This window comes from Pipistrellus hanaki (assembly GCF_964339955.1).
Source record: "Pipistrellus hanaki genome assembly, chromosome: 3".
In the NCBI taxonomy this organism is placed as follows: Eukaryota; Metazoa; Chordata; class Mammalia; order Chiroptera; family Vespertilionidae; genus Pipistrellus; species Pipistrellus hanaki.
This window is the reverse complement of record NC_140505.1, coordinates 95,997,452-96,022,890: the sequence shown is the minus strand read 5'-3', so window position 1 is coordinate 96,022,890 and position 25,439 is coordinate 95,997,452. Positions and strand designations below refer to the sequence as shown.

The window sequence follows — 25,439 nt, the reverse complement described above, 5'->3', positions numbered from 1 at the left end:
GCTATTAGGGGTCTTAGATTTTGTTTGGGTTTTGTTTTGTCTTTTTGGTTCCATATAAATTTATGGATTATTTGTTCTAGGTTTGTGAAATATGCTGTTGGTATTTTAATAGAGATTGCATTGAATCTGTAGATTGCTTTGGGTAGTATAGACATTTTAATGATGCTGATGCTACCAATCCATGAACACAGTATATTCTTCCACTTGTTTATATCTTCCACTATCTCTTTTTTTAACGAACTGTAGTTTTCCAAGTATAGATCTTTCACTGCCTTGGTTAAGTTTATTCCTAAGTATCTTAATTTTTTTGTTGTACTGGTAAATGAGATTGTTTAGTTTCTATGTCTGAGAATCATTATCTATAATAATAAAAGAGTAATATCCAAATCTACCGAAACAACCGAACAGCAGAATGACCGTCAGGACTACCATGCTATGACACACACTGGCACCAGGCCAGCCAAAGTGGGTGCGATGACATTGGTCTGGGGGACCCCACCATTGCCCCACGATCACCACACAGAGAGAGGCCCGGGCCACCCTCTGCAGTTCAGTTGAAGGTGGTCTCCACGATCAATCACCGCAAAGAGGGAAGCCCAGGCCACGGGCTGTCTGGGCAATCAATCGGGGGAAGCGGGGAAGAAGGGGCTCTGTGATTGCCCCAAAGAGGGAGGCTCAGGCCACCTTCGGTATGGCAATCGATCTCAGGTGGGTGGGGCCTACCTCTGCTGGGCAATTGATCATGAAGTCCTGCAGTCAAGTGCCCCAAAAAAGGAGGCCTAGGCCACCCAGCTGGCAGCCATAGGGGGAGGTACAAGCAGGGCCTCCCTCTGTGGGGCAATCCATCTTGGGGGGCCCATGATTGATAGCCCAACAGAGGGCAGCCCAGGCCACTGGCCAGCAATGCTGTGGCGGGTGTGCGGGGCTGGTCATGATTGCCCCCCAGAGGGAGGCCCAGGTAAGCCAAGGAATCACACCCCATGCCTATCACCCACAGAGGGAGGTGACTGGTGGCAAGGGAGTGGGGGCAGCCCTGCACAGATGGCAAGTGGTGGCAGTGGTGGGGTAGGGGTCAGCTGCCAGCAGCAGGGGAAGGAAGACCCACATAGGCCCTGATTGCTGGCCAGACTTGGGACCCTACCTAAGGGTTCCCAGATTGCAAGAGGGCGCAGGCCGGGCTGAGGAACACCCTCCCCCTCCTTTCCCTCTAGTTAGTGTATAAAAAAGCCATAAATTTTTACGTGTTAATTTTGTACCCTGCTACATTGCCAAATTCATTTCTTAAATCTAGTAGTTTTTTTTATGGAGTCCTTAGCGTTTTCTATGTACAATATCATGTCATCTGCGAATAATGACAGTTTTACTTCCTCCTTTCCAATTTGGATGTCTTTTATTCCTTCTTCTTGTCTGATTGCTATGGGTAGGACTTTTCTTACTATGTTGAATAAGAGTGGTGAAAGCAGACTTCCCAGTTTTGTCCCTGTTCTTACACCAAATGCTTTTAGTTTTTGCCCATTGAGTAGGTATGATGCTGGCTGTAAGTTTGCCATATATAGCCTTTATCATCTTGAGATATACTCCCTCTATTCCCACTTTGCTGAGAGTTTTTATCAAAACTGGGTGTTGGATTTTGTCAAATGCTTTTTCTGCATCTATTGATATGATCATATGATTTTTGTCTTTCATTTTGTTTATGTGATGTATCACGTTTATTGATTTGCAAGTATTGTACCAGCCTTGCAACCCTGGAATAAATCCCAGTTGGTCATAGTGTATGGTATTTTTAACATATTTACTGGGTCTAATTTGCTAATATATTGTTGAGGATTTTAGCATCTATGTTCATCAGAGATATTAGCCAGTAATTCTCTTTCTTTGTAGTGTCTTTATCTGGTTTTGGAATTAGGATAATGCTGGCCTTATAAAAATATCTTGGAAGTGTTCCTTTCTCTTGGACTTTTTGGAATATTTTGAGGAGTATAGGTGTTAGTTCTTCCTTTAATGTTTGGTAAAAAATCCCTGTGAAGTCATGTGGACCAGGTTTTTTGTTTGGTGGAAGTTTTATAATTATTGCTTCTATTTAATCAGTTACTGGCCTATTTAGGTTTTGTGATTCTTCCTGATTCAGTTTTGGGAAATTGTCTTTTTCTAGGAAATTGTCCATTTCATCCACATTGTTCAACTTGTTGGCATCTAGTTGTTCATAGTATTTTCTTACAATACTTTGCATTTCTGTAGTGTTAGTGGTTACTTACTTTTATTTCTGATTTTATTTATTTGGATCCTCTCTCTTTGTTTCTTGACTAGTCTAGCTAATTTGATTAATCTTGTTTATCCTTTCAAAGAAACAGCTCATGGTTCCATTGGGTTTTTTTTTTTCCCCTTTTTTGTTTTTAGTCTCTATGTCATTTATTTCTGCTCTCATCTTTATTAGTTTCTTCCTTCTACTTACTCTGGGCTTTTCTTGTTGTTCTCTTTCTAATTCTTTAAGTTAAAAATTATTAATTTTTCTTATTTTTTCAGGTAGGCCTGTAGTGATATGAACTTCCTTCTCATGACTGCTTTTGCTGTGTCCCAGAGATTTTGGGTTGTTGAGTGTTCATTTTTATTTGTTTCCAGTAAGTTTTTTATTTCCTTTTTGATCTCATTGGTAACCCATTCATTCTATCTAATAAAAGAGTAATATGCAAATTAACCATCACTCTGCTACACCCACAAGCCAGTCAGGAGCAAGTATGCAAATTAACCTCAACCAAGATGGTTCATGTTTCCTTATCTGTTCCGCTACCCTGTGTCTTTCGAATGGAGCATTTAATCTATTTACATTTAAGACTATTATGGAGAGATTCTTACTTATTGCCATTTTTATTCTTTATGCCTATGTTTCTCTATTTCTTTTTCTTTTTTTTCTTTTTTTCATATAACAGTCCCATTAGCATTTCTTGCAAACTGGTTTGGTGGTAATAAACTAGCTGGGTTTTTGTTGTTGTTGTTGTTTTTATCATTTCACCACCTTTAATTTTGAATGATAGCCTTGCTGGGTAGAATTTCTTGGGTAAGATTCTCACTTTTCATTACTTTGAATACTTCATTCTGTTCCCATCTATTCTGTAGCACATCTGTTGAGAAATTAGCTGACAGCCTTATGGGAGCTACCTTGTACATAATTTACTATCTCTTGCTGCCTTTATGATTTTTCTCTATGTTTTTACTTTTGCCATTTTAATTATGTTATGTCTTGATGTAGGTCTTTTTGTGATCAATTTGATTGGGACTCTATTTGCATTCTAAACTTGTGTGAGTCTTTCCTTCAACAATTTAGGGGAGTTTTCTCCCATTATTTCCTAAAACAGTTTCTCTATCCCTTACTTGCATTCTTCTCCCGCTGGTACCCCTGTGATCCAAATGTTGTTCTGTTTAATGTCAGAAAGTTCCCTTAAACTCTTTTCATGCTTTTTAATTTTTTGTTTGCTGCTCTAATTGAGTATTTTTTTCTAATTTATCTTTCTTATCTTTTTAATCTTTATTACTAAGAATATTAAAGATGTCCCTCTGCCCGTCCCTCATCCCCACTGATCCTACCCTGCCCCAGGCTTTCATCAACCTATAGTCTGTGGCCATAGGTAATGCATATATACACATATGGTCTTTGGTTAATCTCTTCCTGCCCTCTCCTCCCTGCTTCCCTCAGATTTGTCAGTCTGTATCATGTTTCCATATCTCTGATTCTATTTTATTCATCATTTAATTTTGTTCATTAGATTCCTTGTTCATTTATTTTTTTTAGATTCAGTTGATGATAGATATGTGTTGTCGTTTTATTGTTCTTTTCTTGTTCTTGTTCTTTTTTCTCTTCTTCTTAAAGAAAATCCTTCAACATTTCATGTAATACTGGTTTGATGATGATGAACTCCTCTAGCTTTTTTTTTTTTTTGTCTGTGAAGCTCTTTATCTGATCTTCAATTCTAAATGAGACCTTGCTGGGTAGAGTAATCTTGGTCCTTTATTGTCATCACTCTGAATATTTTTTACCATTCCCTTCTGGTTTGCAATGTTTCTTTTGAGAAATCAGCTGATAGTCATATGGTCACTCCCTTGTAGGTAATTAACTGCTTTTTCTCTTGCTGCTTTTAAGATTCTTTGTCTTTACCTTTTGCATTTTAATTATGATGTGTCTTGGTTTGTGCCTCTTTGGTTTATCTTGTTTGGAACTTTCTGTGCTTCCTGGACTTGTAAGTCTATTTCTCTCACCTGGTCATTGTTTCTTCAAATAGGTTTTCAATTTCTTGCTCTCTTCTTCCTATGGTATCCACAGGAGAGACCAAACTGTGGGCCAAGGCAGGCTGCTGCTAGTGCCTAGCCATGGGTCATTTACCCAGAGGTATGAGGCATAATGTGTTCAACTGCTAATTTATGAGATTTTAGTGAAATCTGAAGCCCAAACCAGGACAGGCCATTCATATGGAAAACACCTTGAGTGTATCTGCAAATTGGATGGAACTGGAGAGCATTATGCTAAGTGAAATAAGCCAGGCAATGAAAGAAAAATACCACATGATCTTGCTCATTTATGGATAATAAAGAACTTTATAACCTGATGAACAAAAGTTAATACAGAAACAGAGAAGCCTAAAACAGACTGTCAAATTACAGCGGGAAGGATGGGGAGTGTGGCGGGGGCCGGGGAGGAGCATAAGAAATCAACCAAAGGACTTGTATGCATGCATATAAGCATAACCAATGGACACAGACACTGGGGAGGTGAGGGCATGTGACAGGGATTAGGGGAGGCCAGGTGAAGGTCAATGGGGGGGGGGGGGGAGGAGACATATGTACTATTATTTCTAATACTTTAAATAATAAAAATTAAATAAAAATTAAAGAATAAGAATAATAAACTAAAAAGGAATAAAGTAATAACTAAAATAATACTAGAAGAGAAAATAGGAAGGTATAGGATTCTGAAAAAGAACAAAGGAGAGGAAAAATAAGAATAATGATTAGGAAAAAGAATAATGATTAAGAATAATGATTAGGTAAAAAGGAAAAGATGAAAGAAAAATGTTATGAAAAGATGAATAGAAGACAAAGGAAGATTAAGCTAAAGAAACAAAAAAATTGAGTAAGGAAAGAGGCAAATAAGAGATATGAAAGAAATTAGAATGAGGAACAATAGTAATACTAAAGCAATAAAAGGAAAATAATGGGGGGGGGGCGGTGGGGAGACAAAAAAATCCAATCACGTAATATTTGTCTCAACAGATTTTAGTGCCTACTAGGATTTCCCTTGGGTCCTGCTTATATCGGTATGTTGTCTGAGGCTATTTTGTATGCTGATTTCAGACCTCCCAGCAGGTACCTTTGTGCTAGCCAATGTCAGAAGCTTTCCAATCTTGGCTCTTAGTACCCTATTCAAAGCTTCAAGCAATCCACTGCTTGTGGCTGCCTCCAGTTTTTTAGCAATACAGGTCCCTAAGGCAAATCTGCAAATGTTCAGGCTTCACGAAATATGTTAGGTAGACCATTTCCCTGTCGTCAGCCAGGTGGAGTCCCTGTCAGGCCAGCTGGTGGGTCTGAGTGAGCCAGAAGTTTCTGTCCGCTCTCTGTGTGAGAGAAGTGCCGGTTCCCAGGAAAATGGGGGGAATATCCCCGCCCAGAACCAGCCATTGACAGTCACTTGAGACTACTTCCCCGCCCCCAAGTCTGCTGCCTCCTCAGCAGGGGTCAAGATACAGGGTGGGAGCACTGGATTACAGAGGTGGTGCTAGTGGGATTCCTTAGTTTGGGGTGAGCTGTATCCCAGAGGGCAGGTATTTGCCTTTCCCTAGCTTCTGCTGTTGGGAAGGGCTTGTGCCTCTCAGGAAAAATGGCTGCTGCCATATGTGGTGTGGGGGTGAGGGGGAGTGACTCAACTCGGGTATCCCTGCAGCCTCCCTCCTCATGACTCTTCCCTACTCCTTCCACATCGCCCTCCCGTCAGCAAAGCATAGGGTGAGTCTTTGGGAATGAAACTCCTGTGTGCCAGCCCTTTTAAAGGGTGGCTTTGTTTCCAGACAGCTCGGCTCCCTGGATAATAAGAGCTCTGGCCACTAGTTGCCACAGAGGAGGCTGTTCCAGCTCTGGCTATCCATGACGGGGAGCCCTTCCTGGGGTCCAGGCCTCTCCTCTCGAGGGGAATCCTGATCCCCCTTGGCCTGCCGCTCCTGGGTACTAGGCCAGCACCTCTCGTGTCCCCTCCCTTCCTACCGATCACAAGGTGGTTCCTGCCCTTCCTTGGTCAAAAGTCTCTTCAGCCAATCATCAGCTATTTCAGGGTGATATTCCCCAATTTAGTTTTAATTCCAGTTAGAGTCTGGGAGGAAGTGGGAGAAAGATCCACCTTCTGCCACTATCTTCCAACCCCCGGGGGGATGTGCCCTGTTTTTGTTGTTGTTGTTTTGTTATTGTTTTTGGTTTTGCTCCTTGCACTCTGTAATTATCTTTCCTTTTCTCTCTTTACTTAATGAGCTATAATTCATGAGGAGTTGACTTCCTTATAACAAACAGTTAAAAAGAAGACTCTTGGATTATAGGTTATTTTTAATGGAATTAATGATGCCGACAAAAGCTGTGTACCTGTAAAATTTACAGAGATGTTGCCATATTGCCCTCTAAAAACACTTTTCCACCCTGGCCATGTTGCTTGATGGTTTGAGCATTGGCTCACACACTGAAGGGTCTCAGGTTCGATTACCTGACCTAGGTTGCAGGTTCGATACCTGGCCCTGGTCAGGGCACATGCCAGAGGCAACCAGTCAATGTGTCTCTTTCACATTGATGTTTCTCTCTCTCCCCCTTCCTTTCTTTCTCCTTCCCTCCCTCCCTTTCTTTTTCCCTCACTTCCACTCTCTATAAAAATCAAAGGAAAAAAATACCCTCAGGTGAAGATTAAAAATTAAATAAAAATAAGGTTTTTCCAATGTCTAGTTCCACCATGGTTTATGAGACTAACTTCCCAAAGTTTTGCTAATGCTGCATATTATCCTATATAATAAAAGTATAATATGCAAATCTACCAGTTGGCTGAATGACCAGTTGCTGTGATGTGCAATGACCTCAACACAGAAGCAGCCCCTAGCCTGTACGCCCTGATCACCTGATCAGGGCCTGCCAGCCAACCTCTCAGTCCCTCCCCATAGCCAGCAGGCTCCAATCACCCAATGGGAAACAGGGAACCAGGAGTGGGTGGCAGCGGATACGGGTGGCGGCAGGCGAAGGTGGGTGTGAGCAGGGCCCTGATAGCCCCACCGGTTGCCCACACACAGAGGGCAACCAGCAGGGGGACAAGGCCAGCTGCCAGCAGCCGGAGAAGATCAGCCCTGATTGCAGGCCAGGCCTGGGATCCTACCTGTATATGAATTTTGTGCGCTGGGCCTCTAGTAATTAAATGTTTGCCAAACTGATAGGTATGAGGGGAAATCTTATTTTCTTTTTAATTATGAACAATTTCAAATATTAAAAAAAATTATACTGAAAAAATAAATGCCCATGTACCTACTACCTATATTTCATGTATTTTAACATTTTGTAATATTTATTTCGGATTGCTTTTGATAGATCACCCTTTCTCCAATTGATGGACAGACATAAACCCCACCTGCGGCCAGACATTCCTGAGCTCTGAACCACCAATCAGCACCTGCCAAATACCCTAAGCCCCCATTCCTAAGTCCCTAGGTCCCTAATCAGCATGTGCTGAGTGTCCTAAGCCCCGCCCCCTATCCTTAAAGGTGCTTGTAAGCCCCTCGCTCGCTCGCTCTCTTCCGCTCCTCTCCGTGGAAGCAGCCAGCAGGGGTACACTTCCCTCCAATAAAGCCTGTGTCCTGCCATCCCGGTCTCCGGTCTACCTTCTCTATTTAATCTATCATGATGGTGCCGAAACCCGGGATGCCAGGAGACAGGCTTTTATTGGAGAGAGGGACGATCTATCAGTTTTTAATTAAGAAAATGATACCAGACCTGAAAACTCATCACCTCATTCCCTTCCCTGTCAGAGGTCACCTGAAATGAGTGCATTCCTCCCTGTCATGAGTTTGCAGTGTTCATACATAGTTCAATGCAGTATGTCTCATCTCGGGTTATTTATGAAGTTTGCTTTCCAGTTTTCTTTTCCTGTATATTGGGATGTGTGTGTGGTTTTATCCTCTCTTACTCATTATGACCTTTTCTCTGATGTTTGAGTATACTGCTGTGTCCTCACGTTCAGGAGTGTGCAGCTGAAGCCAAGCAGGAGCTGCAAGGCATGAATGAGGCTGTTTGCGTACCTACTATCTGCCACAGGCCATTTGTCTGACCTGTCCAATCGGGGATCTGCAGATCTCTCCCCCAGGGAAGACTAAAAAAGGAAGACCTAGCTGGGCCAAGAGGCAAGGAGGCAGGGGGAATTTATAAATTAGGTGTTGTTAAGAAGAACCTCCTGAGGAGACATTTGCAGTCATCCTGGAAGGTAGGGAGGGTACTGCCTTTTGGGCATCCGGGAAACTAACATTACTGACAGGTAGAGAGCAAAGGCCTCCATTGCAGGAGGTGTCGTGCCTTGGTACATATTTATCCTCTTTATACACTTTAAATACTTGTCCTAGTTCATTGCTTGACTTTATCATCTCTTTTGTCAAATAGAATTTTTCTACTTTTTTATACAAATTTTGCTTTTTGAAAATATGTGGCACTCTGGGAATACAGCATCGGCCTGTGGACTGGAGAATCCTGGGTTCAGTTCTGGTCAAGGCTACCTGCCAGGGCTGCGAACTCCATCTCCAGTGGGGGCGTATAGGAAGCATCCTATCAATGATTCTGTCTCATTGATGTTTCTATCTCTCTTCCCCTCGCTTCCTCTCTGAAATAAATAAAGATATATTTTTAAATGTATTCAAATATATTTAAAAAGAAAGAAAATATGTGGCTTCGCCTGTTTATTGCTTTATAAAGTCCTTCTTTTCCCCAAGATTTTCTGTTTTGTTTTATTTTGTTCTTATAGTTTACAGCTTTGTTTAGTTTTAAAATACTTTTCCTATTTATTCAAATTGAAAATGGGAATCTACATTTTTTTTCTTCTTGCATAATCAGTTGTCCTGGCACCATATTCAACTAGTCCCTAAGTCCTCATTAATTTTTAATGCCCATTAACTAAATTCTGTAACTGAGTCCATTTCTAAACTGCTTATGCTATTCTATTAATCTTTTTACCTCTTCCTTTTCCTACCACACTTTACCATCACTAAAACTTTTTGGTGTCTGCCAAATATTAGTAGATCATTTCTGCCCCCGATTTGTTCTTTTTTAATTTTTTATTTATTTGTTAAGTTTTAGAGAGAGAAACATTGATTTGTTATTTCACTTAAAAAATGCTCCTCGTTTGTGCCCCAACCAGGGATTGTACCCGAAACCTCCGGATGATGCTCCAACCAACAGCTACCCAGCCAGGACCCAACTTGTTCTTTAAAAAAAATAAATAAATAAAATAAAAATTGACCTAAGCTGGTTTGGCTCAGTGGATAGAGCCTCAGCTTGCAGACTGAAGAGTCCCAGGTTTGATTCTGATCCAGGACATGTATCTTTGGTTGCAGGCTCAATCCCCAGCCCTGGTCAGGGTGCATGCAGGTGGCAACCAATCAATGTGTCTTTCTCACATCAATGTTTCTCTCTCTCTCCCTCTGTGTCTCTCCTCCCTTCTGCTCTCTCTAAAAATCAATGGAAAAATATCCTTGGGTGAGGATTAACAACAACAAAATAATCTGTTCATCTTTTCTTCTGGATGAATATTTAAATGTATTTAAATGTTCCTTTTGTTATTTTGAGAAACTTCCTTATAATTTTTTTTCTTTCCTTTTTAAGGCCTTACCTATAAGAAGCTAAACCGGCTTGACGAGGCTTTGGACTGTTTCCTGAAGCTTCATGCAATCCTGAGAAATAGCGCTCAAGTTTTGTACCAGATAGCCAATGTGTATCCTACGTGAAAAATTTAGGGATCATTATTAATTCATTCAATTGGTAATTGCCTACCAATTATTATGTAAGCTTAACTAAGTAATTGATGAGGGTAATATTTTAAAACCTAATAGATTAATATGTGGCGAAAATATTATTTGAGCAATCCTGTTTTAAAGGATCATTTGCATTGTAAGAGGAATTATTTAAAGGTTAAAACTTATAAATTTCTAGAAATAATCATTAAAGTAATTGAGTATAACGTGTTGAGTACTCATAAGCTATTTATCAAATGTAAATTAGATAGTTTAGAATGTATTAACTCTGAGGTGTTTTTTTAAAATATATTTTATTGATTTTTTACAGAGAGGGATAGAGAGTTAGAAACATCGATGAGAGAGAAACATCGATCAGCTGCCTCCTGCACACCTCTTACTGGGGATGTGCCCACAACCAAGGTATATGCCCTTGACCGGAATTGAACCTGGGACCTTTCATTCCGCAGGCTGACCCTCTATCCATTGAGCCAAACCGGTTAGGGCAACTCTGAGTTTCATAGGGTATTTTTGAAGCAGTAAATTACTAATTAAAAGGAAAATATTGTTTATTACTAATTAGTACTACTAATTGAATTTGAAATTATTCTTTCTATTTTCTCAGTAGTATACTCACTGACTGTGGAATGTATGTGCCATGTTTTATTTAGGACTCAGGAACTGCTAAAATATAAAACATTGTTCTCCTGTCAGTTTCTTCTGCAACTCTTAGCTTTTCTGGTTGGAAGAGAAGAAATCTGTTAGTGTTTTTAATGTTTTTGAGCTGAAGCCAGTTTGGCCTGCGGACTGAAAGGTCCCAGGTTCGATTCCGGTCAAGGGCATGTACGTTGATTGCGGGCACATCCCCGGTAGGGGGTGTGCAAGAGGCAGCTGGTCGATGTTTCTCTCTCATCGATGTTTCTAGCTCTCTATCTCTCTCCCTTCCTCTCTGTAAAAAATCAATGAAATATATTTAATGTCTTTGACACTATTTGAAAAAACACTTTACTTTCTCTTCTTATTTTAAAAACTAGAGGCCCAGTGCACAAATTTGTGCACAGGTGGAATCCCTCCACTTGGCCAGATCGGGGCTGATCAGAGCCAACTGGGACCGGCTGGCCAAGGGGAGGTACTGTGGGAAGTTGGCTGGCTAGGTGGAGGGAGGGACTGCGGGAGGTTGGCTGGGAGGCGGGGGGAAAGGACCCGTGGGAGGTGGACCAGCCATGGGAAGTTGGCTGTGGAACCACACTGACCACTAGGAGGCAGCTCCTGCATCGAGCGTCTGTCAGTGGTGGTCAGTGTGCATCATAGTGACCAGTCGACCAGTCATTTGGTTGTCTGGTCATTTAGTTGCTTAGGCTTTTATATATAGAAACTAGAGGCCTGGTGCAAGAAATTCCAGGACTGCTGGCTCCTAACTGCTCACCTGACTGATGGCCCCTAACAGCCTCTGCCTGCCAGCCTAATTGCCCCAATTGTCCTCCCCTACTGGCTTGATCACCCACAACTGCCCTCCCCTGCTGGCCTGATCGCACCCTAACTGCTCCCCTGCCAGCCTGGTCACCCCCTAATTACTCCCCTGCCAGCCTGGTCACCCCTAACCACTTCTGCTTCAGCCCTGCCACTGTGGCTTTGTCCGGAAGGAAGTCGGACGTCCAGAAGATGTCCAGTTGACCCGGTCTACTTAGCATATTACCTTTTTATTAATATAGATAATAATAAGCTTTGAAAATTTTGTGAAGGATTAAAATTTTATGAAGGTTTAAGTTATATCTTGATAAAAACTTTATGCAAATAGATTTAGAAAAAAATATATTTTGAAGTGTACCATTAATTTGTTAGTCCTCACTTGAGGATTTTTTCTATTGCTTTTCAAGAAAGTAGAAGGAAAAGAGAAAGGGGGAGAGAAAGAGAAACATCAACATAAGAGAGACACAGCAACTCTGACTAGGGTGGGGAGGAAACCCTCAACCCAGGTGTGTTCCCTTGACCAGGAATCAATCCACAACTCTTTGGCACGTGGCTCGATGCTCTAATCACTGAGTAATACCAGCCAGGGCACCATTAATAAGCTTAAGTACTATCTGGCATTTTTGGTAGAGTAGATAAAAATATTTTTATTAAAAAATTTAGTTGTAGAGCAAATGACTTAATAGTTATTTCTTTTAGCCTTTTTTTGTTGTTGTTCATTTAATTTATCTAAAATTGCCAGTATCACGATCAGTTTGGAACCTGTCAAGTAAAAAGCTGTTTGAATATATTTCCTTCTTTTATATGTTTTCCTTATAGTATCACAGTTTTCATCATTAAAAATTGGAGACTCTTATTTTTAAAAAAAAGGATTGGAATAAGTGTGAACAAGGTATCTGAGTGTATCCAAAGGACCCACTAAGCACAAAGGCTACAAAAAAAAAGAACTCCCTATTTGGGGCTCATACTCTAATTAGGAAAATACATGAAACTATGCCCTGAATATGCTGAATGTGTTACAAGAGGTAGGATGATTGAATACAACACTCAGGCCTTTTATTAAGGACAAACTTTGGACAATACTTTGGAAATCGATTCTATGGATAGTAATGAGGCAAAGGAAAAGCCAAGTGTACATATGGAACAAGAGTCATGTATAGCGCTGCTCCATTTTTCGTTTTCATCCCTAAGGAAATCCAGAATAAATAGTATTAAAAGGCACATCACCATAGCCTAGGGAATATTTTTGTTGTAATATTATTTTTAAGTTTGCTTATTGATCAGGATGAATTCAGAAAAACTGTGCTAACCTTAACTGAAATTGTCCAAGATATGAATTAATGGAAGATCCCAATCAAGCTATTGAATGGTTAATGCAGCTGATCAGTGTTGTTCCAACTGATTCTAGAGCTCTGTCTAAACTAGGAGAATTATATGATAGTGAAGGAGATAAGTCACAAGCGTTTCAATACTACTATGAGGTAGGTGGATAATCTTTCCTGCTACTTTTTAGCTTTTATGAATTGTTTTATTAAATGCAGTGGCCTTTTAACTTAGTTTTTTAAATTGTTGACACTATTACAGATGCCCCCAATGTTCCCCCCCTTTCCCCACCTTCTACCAGCCCCTGCCTTCCTCCCTCTGGCCATCATTACACTGTAGAAATGTTTATTAGTTTTTAAATGAATAATGATTTAAAATTAATGCATTTGTGGAATATTAAGTTGTTTATTAAATTTAATAAATGAAATTAGTAGAGACTCATTTTTCTCTTGAAGCATGATTTTCATATCTTTTTTATTCTATTACATATTTGATTTGACTCAGATTATGTATCAGTACATAAAAAAGATAGTCAAGAAAATGTGTCAAACAAGTCTTGTTTTCTAAATCTTATATAGTTTGTCTTTTGAAGTGCATATGACAGCTCATACTTCTTTTATTAAGAAATTCTACACTGGATACATTAACCCACTCAATAAGTAAAATGTCCAGGAAGTAAATTATGAATTGCAACTAAAGTTGTATTGTCATGTTCTGTATTTTCTCTAGTCATACAGGTATTTCCCTTCTAACATTGAAGTCATTGAGTGGCTTGGAGCCTATTATATTGACACCCAGTTTTGTGAAAAAGCCATTCAATACTTTGAAAGAGCCGCTCTTATTCAGTAAGTAACCGTTTTTTTGTTTATGTTTAATTAAATGTCTCCTGATATGATTTAATTTAATTTATATAATTAGAATCTGATAGACACATTAAGTTCATGAACAAATATTAATGAACATTATTTCTGTTTTCTTGTGTTATTTTCCATTTTACTTGGCTTTTATTGGGATAAATATATTTCTTTTTTATGCAAAAATTTTAAAAATACCTGTTTTAAAATACTTTATGTATTTTTCTTATTCATATCTCAGCAAGCAAGTATTGTTTCTTTATCAGCCAGAAAAATTACTATCTCGTAATAGTCACAGGATGTAAAGTACAGTATATGGAATGTAGTCATAATCCTAATATATAGAAACTCAGGGTCTGTAACATCCAAAACTACCAAAGGCTCAACCAACAGGAGGTCAGTGCATGGTTGCCATGGCGACTCAGCACTGACTGCTGCCGGCTGTGGATCAGGCCCTGAAGAGAGGTCTGGAGAGAGAAGCAGAGTCTCATCTGTAGCCTCCATGGCAGCTGTTGATCCACACTTGCCTCTCTCTTTCTCTCTGATCAGGCCCATTGATAGGCTGAGAGACGCTGACTGGTATAAAAACCGACCAATCAGAACCAAATCTGGGTGAAGTGAGAGGAGCCAATGACTGCCTAGGAGGTGGAGCTTTTGACACTGACTGGCATAGAAACCAACCAATCAGTACCTAATCTGGGTGAATTGTAAAGGCAGAACCTAAGGTGGGGGCTGAGGAGAGGTTTTAAGGGCAGCAGCTGTTTGGTGTAAGATGTAAGAAAGCGGTTCAATTTTGTAATGACCAGTTTGGCAGTATAGTGCATGTGGATGGCTATCAGTCCAGATATAGGGATTATGTGTTTTTGTCTGCCAAGAGCATCTCCATTAGCCCCCCCTCCCCCATTTAAGCAATCCTATCTTGTATAATCTATCTATACTACTAAAAGGGTAATATGCTAATTAGACCAGCTTGACCAGCCATCTTCCAGATGTCTAACTTCCTTCTGGACAGAGCCATGGTGGAGGGGGCCGAGGCAGAGGCTGTTAGGGGCCATCAGGCAGTTGGGGGAAAGATCAGGCCAGCAAGGGAGGGCAATTAGGGGTGATCAGGCAGGCAGGCAGAGGCAGTTAGGGGAGGGCAATTAAGGGAAATCAGACAGGCAGGCAGATGAGCAGTTAGGAACCAGCAGTCCAGATTGTGAGAGGGATGTCTGTCTGCTGGTTTAGGACCAATTCCTGTGGGATCAGGCCTAAACCAGCAGTTGGACATCCCCCAAGGGGTCTCCAATTGGAGAGGGTGCAGGCTGGGCTGAGAGAACCCCCCGCCATGCATGAATTTCATGCACCAGTTCAGTAGTCTATACTAATTATAGTCTAGGGCCCTCTTGACCAGTTGGACGACTGGTCACCATAAGGGGACCCTGCCTGGGTCAGGGGCGTGGCCGACCTTCAAACCACGGTGGCCTCTAGCCCAGGCAGGGGCTGCGCTGGAGACCAGGCATGTACAATGTAGTCTTTAAAAATAAAGAAAGGGCAGCTTCTCAAAGTGCAGCCACCATGGCGCAGCTCTGCGCAGGCTCACTGGGCCCACCACCAGGTGCAGGAAAGCGGAGCCCGGGTGGGAGTGGTCCGAGCGCGTGTGGCTGGGAAGCCCCAGGGGCCAGGCTGATGGACGGACCCAGCGGATGGACCACACTGGACAGCGCCGTGGGCTGCGCGGAGGGCCGCAGAGGTACAGAGCTGCTCGGGCAGGGGCCCACAGGGTCCTCAGGCACCACCAGGGGAGCGTGGCCGTCCAGAGTGAACGCGGATGGTTTAAATGTGCACAGAGAAACTGCTGCGGTACCAACATGGCTATGTCGGTTCCCCGAGCCATCTGTTGGTGCCTAACCGCAGGCCTCACTGTGGGGCGTAGGCCTGGACGTGGGCCAGGATATGGCCTTGGCGGCCTGACTCACCCCCCCCCCTCCCCCCGGTCTCCTCAGCGTCACAACGTCACCCGCAAGTGGCCATGGCTGCTGGTCTGTGGGCCACGTTAGCCGACACCGTGCTGCCCAGGGCAGCGCGCTCTGTGTTTCCATGGAAAGGACACTGTATGTGATGATGCTATTGATTCCTTACGGTTGAAACAAGCAGCCTGAACTTGCTTACAACGCAATCTTTACAGCCAGAGGCCACAGGAAGCACAGAAATGCCAAAGCCCCAACGGAACCCATCGCGAAATAGACCCCAGTTCACATACTGGAGTGGAAACAAGAAAACAGTGGCACCTGTTGACCTCAGCTGGGTCTGTGCCCACAAGTCTGTCTGCGGGGTTCCGCATCCAGTGGCTCAGGGAGCTCTGCAGGCCTTGCTTCTGGAGTATGGATCTTAGCAAGTAGGCAGGGGCACAAAGGTGGAATCAAAAATAGCAAGGCTAGACTGGGCATTTATACACATATATGCCAATTTCCCCCAGTCTTTTTCTGAGCTGTTTGAGAGCATATTCTACACATGACAAGATGCCCGGATACTCCCCTGTGTGTTTCTCAAAAGCAGACACTCCTACCACGTGAGGAAATCTCCATTCAAACGGTTTTAAGGTTCAATCCACAGACCCCATTTGAATTCTGACAACTGTGTCAACAATGTTCCCCACCACCACCACCCAGGATACCATCCACCTAAGACAGGTCCTCCGTCGTTCCTGTCCCTGATAGTTTTTCAGTTTTAATGAAAAATAGGTTTTTGCCTTTAAAAAATTAAATAAAAATAAAGACTGGCTGGCGTTCCCGGTGCCTCCTAGTACTGGCTGCCCCGCCCCACCCCCACCCTGTGCTGAGCCTGAGGCTGGGCGGCTGGGGTGGGTGTGGACTTTGTGGGTGGAGGGTTCCTGCTGAAGCCGGTTAACTTGCTGGGGGGTCCGAATTGGACTGAATGGACTGCAGCTGGCAGTGCTGGCCAGATTAAGCCTTAGGACAGTGGTTGGCAAACTCATTAGTCAACAGAGCCAAATATCAACAGTACAATGATTGGAATTTCTTTTGAAAGCCAGATTTTTTAAACTTAAACTTCTTCTAACGCTACTTCTTCAAAATAGACTTGCCCAGGCTGTGGTATTTTGTGGAAGAACCACACTCAAGGGGCCAAAGAGCCACATGTGGCTCACGAGCCGCAGTTTGCCGACCACGGCTCTAGGAAAATGTTTTTAAGAAGAGTGGGCAAGCCTATTCTCCCAGTAGAGTTCTGATCACTGGGAATGATGTGAAGGGAGGCCTCCAGAAGTCTCATATGTTATCTGACCAAGCAGGAGAAGAGCACTACATGTGCATCTCTGCTCCTCATCAGTCGATTCAGGGCTCATCCACTCCCTCTACTGGCTGGCACGCATCCTCAAAGGAGGAGAGGACCCGCTGTATGTGGCAGGGAGGCTGGTGAGGTTTGCCATGAAGACATAGGTCTGACAGACCCATCCACGTTACCACAAGCAGTGGCCGCCCACCAGGGCTGTCACTTCATAGGCATGCCCGAATGTGAGGTGCTTCTGGCCCAGTGTGTAGTCCATTTTGCCAGAACCCCAAGTCTATTGAGCTGTATAGCGCCTTCAACAGCATCAAAGCCTCCCTGCGGAACCACAAGGGGCTTCTGCCACCCCCCCCTCCCCTCTCCCGCTGCACTGGAGGAATGCGCTGACCCAGCTCACACAGGACCTGGGCTATGGTAAGGGCTGCATTGTACAGTGAGCCTTTGGACCGGGAATACCTACCAGAAGAATTGAGAGGAGTGGATTTCTTCAAGCAGAAGCGATGCTGACTCTTTGAGGCTCTCTTTCTTCCTCCCTTCCTTCCTTCCTTCCTTCCTTCCTTCCTTCCTTTCTTCTTCTTCTTCTTCTTCTTCTTCTTCTTTTTTTTTTTTTTTTTTTTTTTTAATAGAAATGGCCAGAGAGTTAATGGATTGTGAAGTTGGTTTCCTGGTAAAAGTTAAAACAGCCCAACTTTTTGTGCCAGAAATTTGAGTGTTTCTTAAGTGAAGGCACAGATACTTCAGCTAAGTGTGTAATGATGAATTGTGTTCATTTGCACTCTGCAATGATTATGCGTTTGGAAGTGTCTGGCAGCTTGGTGCAATGGATTAATGTTATAAGGAATATTTATTTTGTCATAGTATTTAAATCATACTGGCTGAGTATGATCCACACCCACCCCAGCCACTCAGCCCGGATACTTAATATAATGTTATTTCAGAATTCAGTTCTGTAGGATTTTTTTCCCTTTAAAAATGTATATTCTGGCCAAGACAAGTTTGGCTCAGTGGATAGAGCAGGGGTCTGCAACCTTTAAGACATAAGGAGCCACTTGGACCCATTTCCGAAGGAAAAAAAAACCTGAGAGCTGCAAAACCATTGCGACATTTAAAACAAATATAACACTGCATATATTGTTTCTTACCTTAATGCTATATACCAGATCGTGCAGTTAGCTGTCAATCTGAAGAAAAAAAGGACTTTTTCACTTAACAATGTAAAATATATTTTTGCAAATTAATAGCTAATTAAAATATTTAATTTACCTGGTTAATGGGATTTTTGCTCCTGAACCTCAGTGCACAGTGTCAGCACATCAGGGCTGTAAGACATTACCTTCATTTTCACACAGGCTTGCAAGTTGTCAGAGCTGCGGTAAAGCTTCAAAAGAGCCGCATGCGGCTCTGGAGCTGCAGGTTGCCGACACCTGGGATAGAGCGTCGACCTGCAGAATGAAAGGTCCCAGGTTCAATTCCGGCCAGGGGCATGTACATTGGTTGCGGGCACATCCCCAGTAGAGGGTGTGGAGGAGGCAGTTGGTCAATGATTCTCTCTCATCGATGTTTCTAACTATCTATCCCTCTCTCTTCCTCTCTGTGAAAAATCGATAAAATATATATTTTTTAAAATGTATATTCTGGATACTTTTAATTGAAAAAAAAATCCAATTGTGATTTAATACTGCATAGTGTTCTGGGTTATGTTTTTAATATGCAAAGGTCTTATGAGCCAATAAAACTATTTCAAAGTAAAAAAAAACAAAAAACCCAAAATAAAATAAAGGGGCTCCAGCGTGTTCCAGGGCAGCACGTTTATGTCGGGACCCGGGTGAGTGGCCGCTGTGGGCATGTGCTGGGAGCCCGGCGCAGGCATCATATGGACATTTGTGTGTGAAAGGTGTGCACACCTTTGTGTGCATAAATACATCTGTTTCTCAGAAGCATACCTGGAAAGGTGCTTTATCTGTAAGAGGAAGTTTTCAAAATGTAATCCAGAGCAAGGGATCTGTAGCAAAAACATGCACACAAGAAAATGTTTTTGATACTAAACACAAAGGTGTAATTAAAGTGTTTATGCCCACTGATAAAAGTTTAATCTCCAACATCTACAGGCAGCTTACACAACTCAATAAAAGGAAGATAAATGATCCAATTAAAAAATGGGCAATAGATCTAAATAGAATCTCAAAAGAAGACAGAAGGAAGGCCAAGAGGCACATGAAAACATGCTCAAAGTCACTAATTATCCGAGAGATGCAAATCAAAACAACAACGTGGTACCATCTCATACCTGTCAGAATGGCTATCATCAACGAATCAACAAACAACAAGTGTTGGCGAGGTTGTGGAGAAAAAGGAGCCCTCGTGCACTGCTGGTGGGAATGCAGACTGGTGCAACCACTGTGGAGAACAGTGTGGAGTTTCCTCAAAAACTGAAAATGGAACTCCTATTTGACTCAGTAATCCCACTCCTAGGAATATATCCTAAGAAACTAGAAACACCAATCAGAAAGGATATATGCACCCCTATGTTCATAGCAGCACAATTTATAATAGCTAGGATTTGGAAACAGCCTAGGTGCCCGTCAGCAGATGACTGGATCAGAAAACTATGGTAAATCTACACAATGGAATACTATGCTACCATAAAAAGAAGGAATTCTTATTTGCTGCAAGCTGGATGGAACTGGAGAACATCATGCTGAGTGAAATAAGCCAGTCAATGAAAGAGAAACACCACATGACCTCACTCATTTATGGATAATAAGGAACATTATAAACTGATGAACAAAAAGATAGATATAGAGACAGTTAAGCAACAAACAGACTGTCAAATTATAGTGGGGAGGGGAGTGAGATATGGGGGAGATAAAAGATCAACCGAAGGACTTGTATGCATGCATATAAGCATAACCAATGGACGCAAAACTGGGGAGGGAGGGCATGTATGGGAATGTGTGTGTGGGGGAATTGGTAAGATAGGTGCACATATAATACCTTAATAAAAAAAAATGAAATAAATAAATAAAGTGTTTATGCCCAAATGTACTGTGAATCAAATATATGCTGATATTTATCATCAGGTGGGTCTGTTTGAAAGGTTTAGTCAATCAGTTCTCATTTCACAAAAATAAAACAATGTAACTGAGTACTAAATATATACTTCTAAGGCAAAGTAGTTTACTCACTTTGTGTACTTTTTGACGTGTGTAGCACATCAAGGTTTATAAAATATAACTTGGATGATGTGACAATATGGTTGAGGAAGAGGGTATGGCCGGTTGTTTTTAAAAATTTGGCACTTCACAGTTTTTAAGACAAACATGTTAACCTAAAATCTTCAGAAGGCAGGGTTAGGGGTCTTTTAAGACCTTTGTATAGTCCTAAAACATAAAAGAAAAAGCATCTACATTTTTAGGATGTGGCCTGAAAAAAACCTGTTATTTTCATTTATTACTATCTTCAAAGTAAAATAACATTTTTGCAGCCTTTTTATGCGAGGTGTTTTTTTTTCATACTTTTATTACAATATTTGAAATAGGTGTTGTGCTTTTCTGTTTTAAAGCAATTGTTTTTTCCTCTCAATATCAGAGACCTAAATTTTCACACACACCTCAAATATGTTTATTTGAAGTAACTTATGCATCTGGTCTCTGGGTAACCTAATTCAACATTACACACTTAGCTGAAATAGCTGTGCCTCCACTTAAGAAACTCTCCAGGTGCAGCCAGGGGAGGGGATTTGGGGGCGATCAGGCCTGCAAGGGAGCAGTTAGGTGTCCATCAGACTAGCAGGGGAACCGTTAGGGGGTGTTCAGGCCGGCAGGCAGAAGCGGTTAGGAGCCAGTGGTTCCAGATTGTGAGAAGGATGTCCCAGATTGGAGAAGGTGCACACTGGTCTGAGGAATACTCCCTTCCCCCACACCCCAACCCCTGTCGACAATGCACGAGTTTCATGCACTGGGCCACTAGTCTACACTAATAAAAGAGAAAAATGCTAATTGATCATATATCCGCTATGCCCACAGCCAATCAGGAGTGGTATGGTGGCTTCATAGACGGAGTTTGGAAGTGTTCCTTCCTCTTGAATTTTTTGGAATAGTCTGAGGAAGATAGGTTTTAGTTCTTCCTTGAATGTTTGGTAAAACTCCCCTGTGAAGCCATCTGGCCCTGGGCTTTTGTTTGCTGGAAGCTTTTTGATGACTATTTCAATTTCTTCACAAGTCACTGGTCTATTGAGGTTTTTAGATTCTTCCTCATTGAGTTTTGGAAGGTTGTATTTTTCTAGGAATATGTCCATTTCCTCCAGGTTGTTCAGTTTGTTGGAATAGAGTTGTTCATAGTATTTTGTTACAGTCCTTTGTATTTCGGTGGGGTCTGTTGTTATTTCACCTCTTTCGTTTCTGATTTTGTTTATTTGGGTCCTCTCTTTTTGTTTCTTGGTTAGCCTGGCTAGAGGTTCATCTATCTTGTTTATCCTTTCAAAGAACCAGCTCTTGGTTTTGTTGATCTTATGTATTGTTTCTTTGGTCTCTATGTCGTTTATCTCCGCTGAATTTTATTATTTCCTTCCTTCTGCTTACACTGGGCTTTTCTTGTTGCTCTTTTTCTAACTCTTTCAGTTGTAGAGTTAGATAATTTGTTACCATTTTTTCTTGTTTTTTGCAATAGGCTTGTAGAGATATGAACTTCTCTCTCAAAACTGCTTTTGCTGTGTCCCATAGATTTTGGATTGTTGTGTTTTCATTGTCATTTGTTGCCAGGATGTTTTTAATTTCTCCCTTGATTTCTCTGGTAACCGTCCTTGTTTAATAGCATGTTGTTTAATCTCCATGTGTTTGATTTCTTTGGATTATTTTTATTGTAGTTAATTTCCAGTTTTATGCCACTATGATCTGAGAAGATGCTTGATATGATTTCTATATTCTTGAATTTGAAGAGACTTTGCCTATGTCCCAACATGTGGTCTATCTTTGAGAATGTCCCATGTGCACTTGAGAAGAATGTATATTCTGTGGCTTTGGGGTGGAATGTTCTGAAGATGTTGATTAATTCCATCTGGTCTAGTGTGTGATTTAGGATTGATATTTCTTTGCTGAGTTTTTGTTTAGACTTTGAGGTCTAATTTGTCAGGTATAAATATTGCTACCCCAGCTTTTTTTTCATTTCCATTTGCCTGGAAAACCTTTTTCCATCCCTTCACCCTCAGTCTGTGTGCGTCTTTTTTTCTGAAGTGGGTTTCTTGTAGACAACAGATATATGGGTCTTGTTTTTTTATCCAATCTGTTGCCCTATGTCTTTTGATTGGAGCATTTAATCCATTTACATTTACAGTTATTATTGATAGGTATTTATTTGACACCATTTTTATTCTATACTCCTGTGTTCCTTCTTTGCTTTCTATTTCTTTATTTTTACAGTAGACCCTTTAGCATTTCTTGCATTGCTGGTTTGGTGGAGATAAATTCCTTCAGTCTTTTTTTTTTTTTTTGTCTGTGAAGCTCCTGATTTCACCTTCAATTTTGATTGATAACCTTGCTGGGTACAGTATTCTTGTATTCAGACCCTTCCTTTGCATGACTTTGTATATTTCATCCCATTCCCTTCTGGCCTGATGAGTTTCTGTTGAGAAATCAGTTGCTAGTCTGATGGGGGTTCCTTTATATATAACTTTCTGTCTCTCTCTGGCTGCTTTTAAGATTCTTATTTTGTCGTTGGTGTTTGCCAGTTTAATTATAATGTGCCTTGGCATCGGTCTTCTGGGGTTCATTTTACTTAGGACTCTGCGAGCATCTTGGATTTGTGTGGGGGTTTTCTTCTCTATCTCAGGAAGATTTTCTGTCATTATTCTTGAAATACGTTTTCCATGTCTTCCTCAGTTTCCTTTCCTTCTGGAACCCCTATTATTCTAATATTTTTTTGTTTTGTTTTGTTTCCAGATCTAAGTAATATTGTTTTGTTTTGTATTGTCCCAAAGTTCCCTTAGGCTCTCCTCCTGCTTTTTAATTTTTTTCTCTCTAGAAGTTACTCTAATTGGGTATTTTTTTCCATCTTGTCTTCTAGCTCACTGATGCGGTCCTCCGTTATTATTATTATTTTTTTTAATGTGAAGAGGTTAGCTAGATAAGAAAAAGGTGTAGGGGTCCCAAAGTTCAGAGGATGCAGGCAGGGCTGAGGGAACCCCCCCTTCCTGCACGAATTTTGCACACCAGGCCTTTAGTATTATAATAACTATGGGTGGTGCCAGGTGAGCACTGGAAATATCAGGGGAGAACTTAATATATTATATGATTGTCTATTCACCATGCTGTACACCTGAAACTAATACAAAATAATATTGAATGGCCAAAACTGCTTTGGCTCAGTGGGTAGAGCATCGGTCTGAGGACTGAAGGGTCCCAGGTTCGATTCCAGTCAAGGGCATGTACATTGGTTGTGGGCACATCCCTGGTGTGGGGTGCGCAGGAGGCAGCTGGTTGATGTCTCTCTCTCATCGATGTTTCTAGCTCTCTCCTCTCCCTTCCTCTCTGGAAAAAAAAAAAAAGCAATAAAATATATCTAAAATAAAAAAATCAATAAAATATATCTAAAATAAAAATAATAATAATATTGAGTGTAAACTGTAGTTGAAAAATAAAATTTTCAAAGAGAAAAATAAAGTTAAAAAAAAAGAAAAAGAAAAAAAAGTTTTTTACTTCCCTAGAAAAAAAGAAAATTACTATCTCAATTCTAGAACAAAGTTTCAATTCTGAAATAAATTTCAATTTTAATTGGTATACATTGTATATTAAAAATTAAACTTTTAAAAATATCTTTAATTTTATATCAATGTTTTGTACATGAATGTTTCAAAAATAATTGAAATACTAGTATATAATATTCTGCTTTGTATTTGGCCAAATTTAATGTTAACATTAAATATGATTTTTAATCATTTGAATAATAAAGGAATGCTTAAAAATTTGAGTGATCTCTATGTAGAATTCATATTATACAATTAATTTGTATGACATTTTGAGAATTATAGAACAAAAAGTATAAGAGGAAAAGCTTTAACTTTAATTATATGCTCTAGATATGGCTGCAGAGATAATACACTGTAACCTTTTTATTATACTTAATCCTAATTCTAGCCCTTTTAGCTCAGGTAAGATCCTTCCTCCTTTGAGACTCCATCTACCATTGTTCCCATATGAATGTCACATGTTGATCTCATCTAGTTCATGCTCTCTTTCTATCCCATCAGTAGTCGAGCCTCACAAGTGTCAACCTCCCTAAATTCATTGATCTAGAATAGCCATCTAGATCTTACGTGATTACCACCCAGCATATTTTTACCAATCAAATAACCTATCTAATAAAAGAATAATATGCAAATTAACCATCACTTCACTACACCCACAAGCCATGCCCACCAGCCAATCAGAAGTGAGTATGCAAATTAACACAGTCAAGATGTCTGCGGCCAAGGAGCAAGCAGGACACTTGGGTTTCCCCAGCAATGGAGGAAGCCAAGCTTTCTGCACACCCTGGCAGGCATCCACTCAAGGCTACAAAGTTTCAATTGTAGAAGATAAATAAATACCAAGACCTCTGCTTGGGTCGCCAGGCGGCGTGGCCAGCCTGCAAACCACCACAGGCCCCTCACCAAGGCCGCCCCATGCCCCAAGGGAACCTCCACCCTGATCTGGGACACCCTTCAGGGCAAACCAGGCAGCCCCCACCCGTGCACCAGGCCTCTATCTTATCTAATAAAAGAGTAATATGCAGATTGACCATCACTCCAACACACAAGATGGCTGTTTCCATGTGGTCAAACATGGCTGCCCCCATTTGGACACATGATGGCAGCCACAAGATGGCCAGCAGGAGAGGGCAGTTGGGGGTGAAGGTGGGGGGACCAGGCCTGCAAGGGAGGGCAGTTTGGGAGTCATTAATCCTGCAGGGGAAGGCAGTTAGGGGTGACCAGGCCTGCAGAGGAGGAAAGTTGGGGGCATACAGCTGGCAGGGAAGCAGTTAGGCACCAATCAGGCTGGCAGGGGACTGGTTAGGGGGTGATCAGGCTGGCAGGTAGAAGCTGTTAGGGGCAATCAGAAAGGCAGGCAGGCGAGCAGTTGGAAGCCAGCAGTCCTGGATTGTGAGAGGCATCGGGCCTAAACATCTCTTGAGGGGTCCCAGATTGGAGAGGGTTCAGGCTAGGCCAAGGGACACCGCTCCCCCTCCCCCGTGCATGAATTCCGTGCACTGGGCCTCTAGTTTGTTATAACACCCAGCTGCCTAAACATAATCTCTCTTCTTCTCTACCCCTACTCTCAGTGTGCCTCTCTTGGGTAAGACCAAGACCTCTAGTCTCTTGACCCTCTTTCCTATCACAGGTTCTTCAGGCTGTAGTTCTGAACCTGTTCTTCCTAGGCTGCTTCATTGTTCACAGCTGTGCCCTTTTTTGCCAACATTCTTTAATTACTTTGCTGTCCCATTTGTCCCCCAAAATTTCATGGTTGATACAGCC

The 25,439-nt window shown here is 41.5% G+C and overlaps 1 protein-coding gene across 11 annotated transcripts in view; it reads left to right on the top strand.

Moving 5' to 3' along the window:
* The window catches only part of IFT88 (intraflagellar transport 88), a 172,175-nt gene that overhangs the window by 93,405 nt on the left and 53,331 nt on the right, over window positions 1-25,439 (top strand). For all 11 annotated transcript variants that reach the window (XM_084878565.1, XM_084878562.1, XM_084878568.1 and 8 more), the window contains 3 exons: window positions 9,874-9,982; window positions 12,802-12,952; window positions 13,524-13,639. In XM_084878565.1, the coding sequence (XP_084734691.1) occupies window positions 9,874-9,982; window positions 12,802-12,952; window positions 13,524-13,639 (376 nt within the window). The remainder of the gene's footprint in view (window positions 1-9,873; window positions 9,983-12,801; window positions 12,953-13,523; window positions 13,640-25,439) is intronic.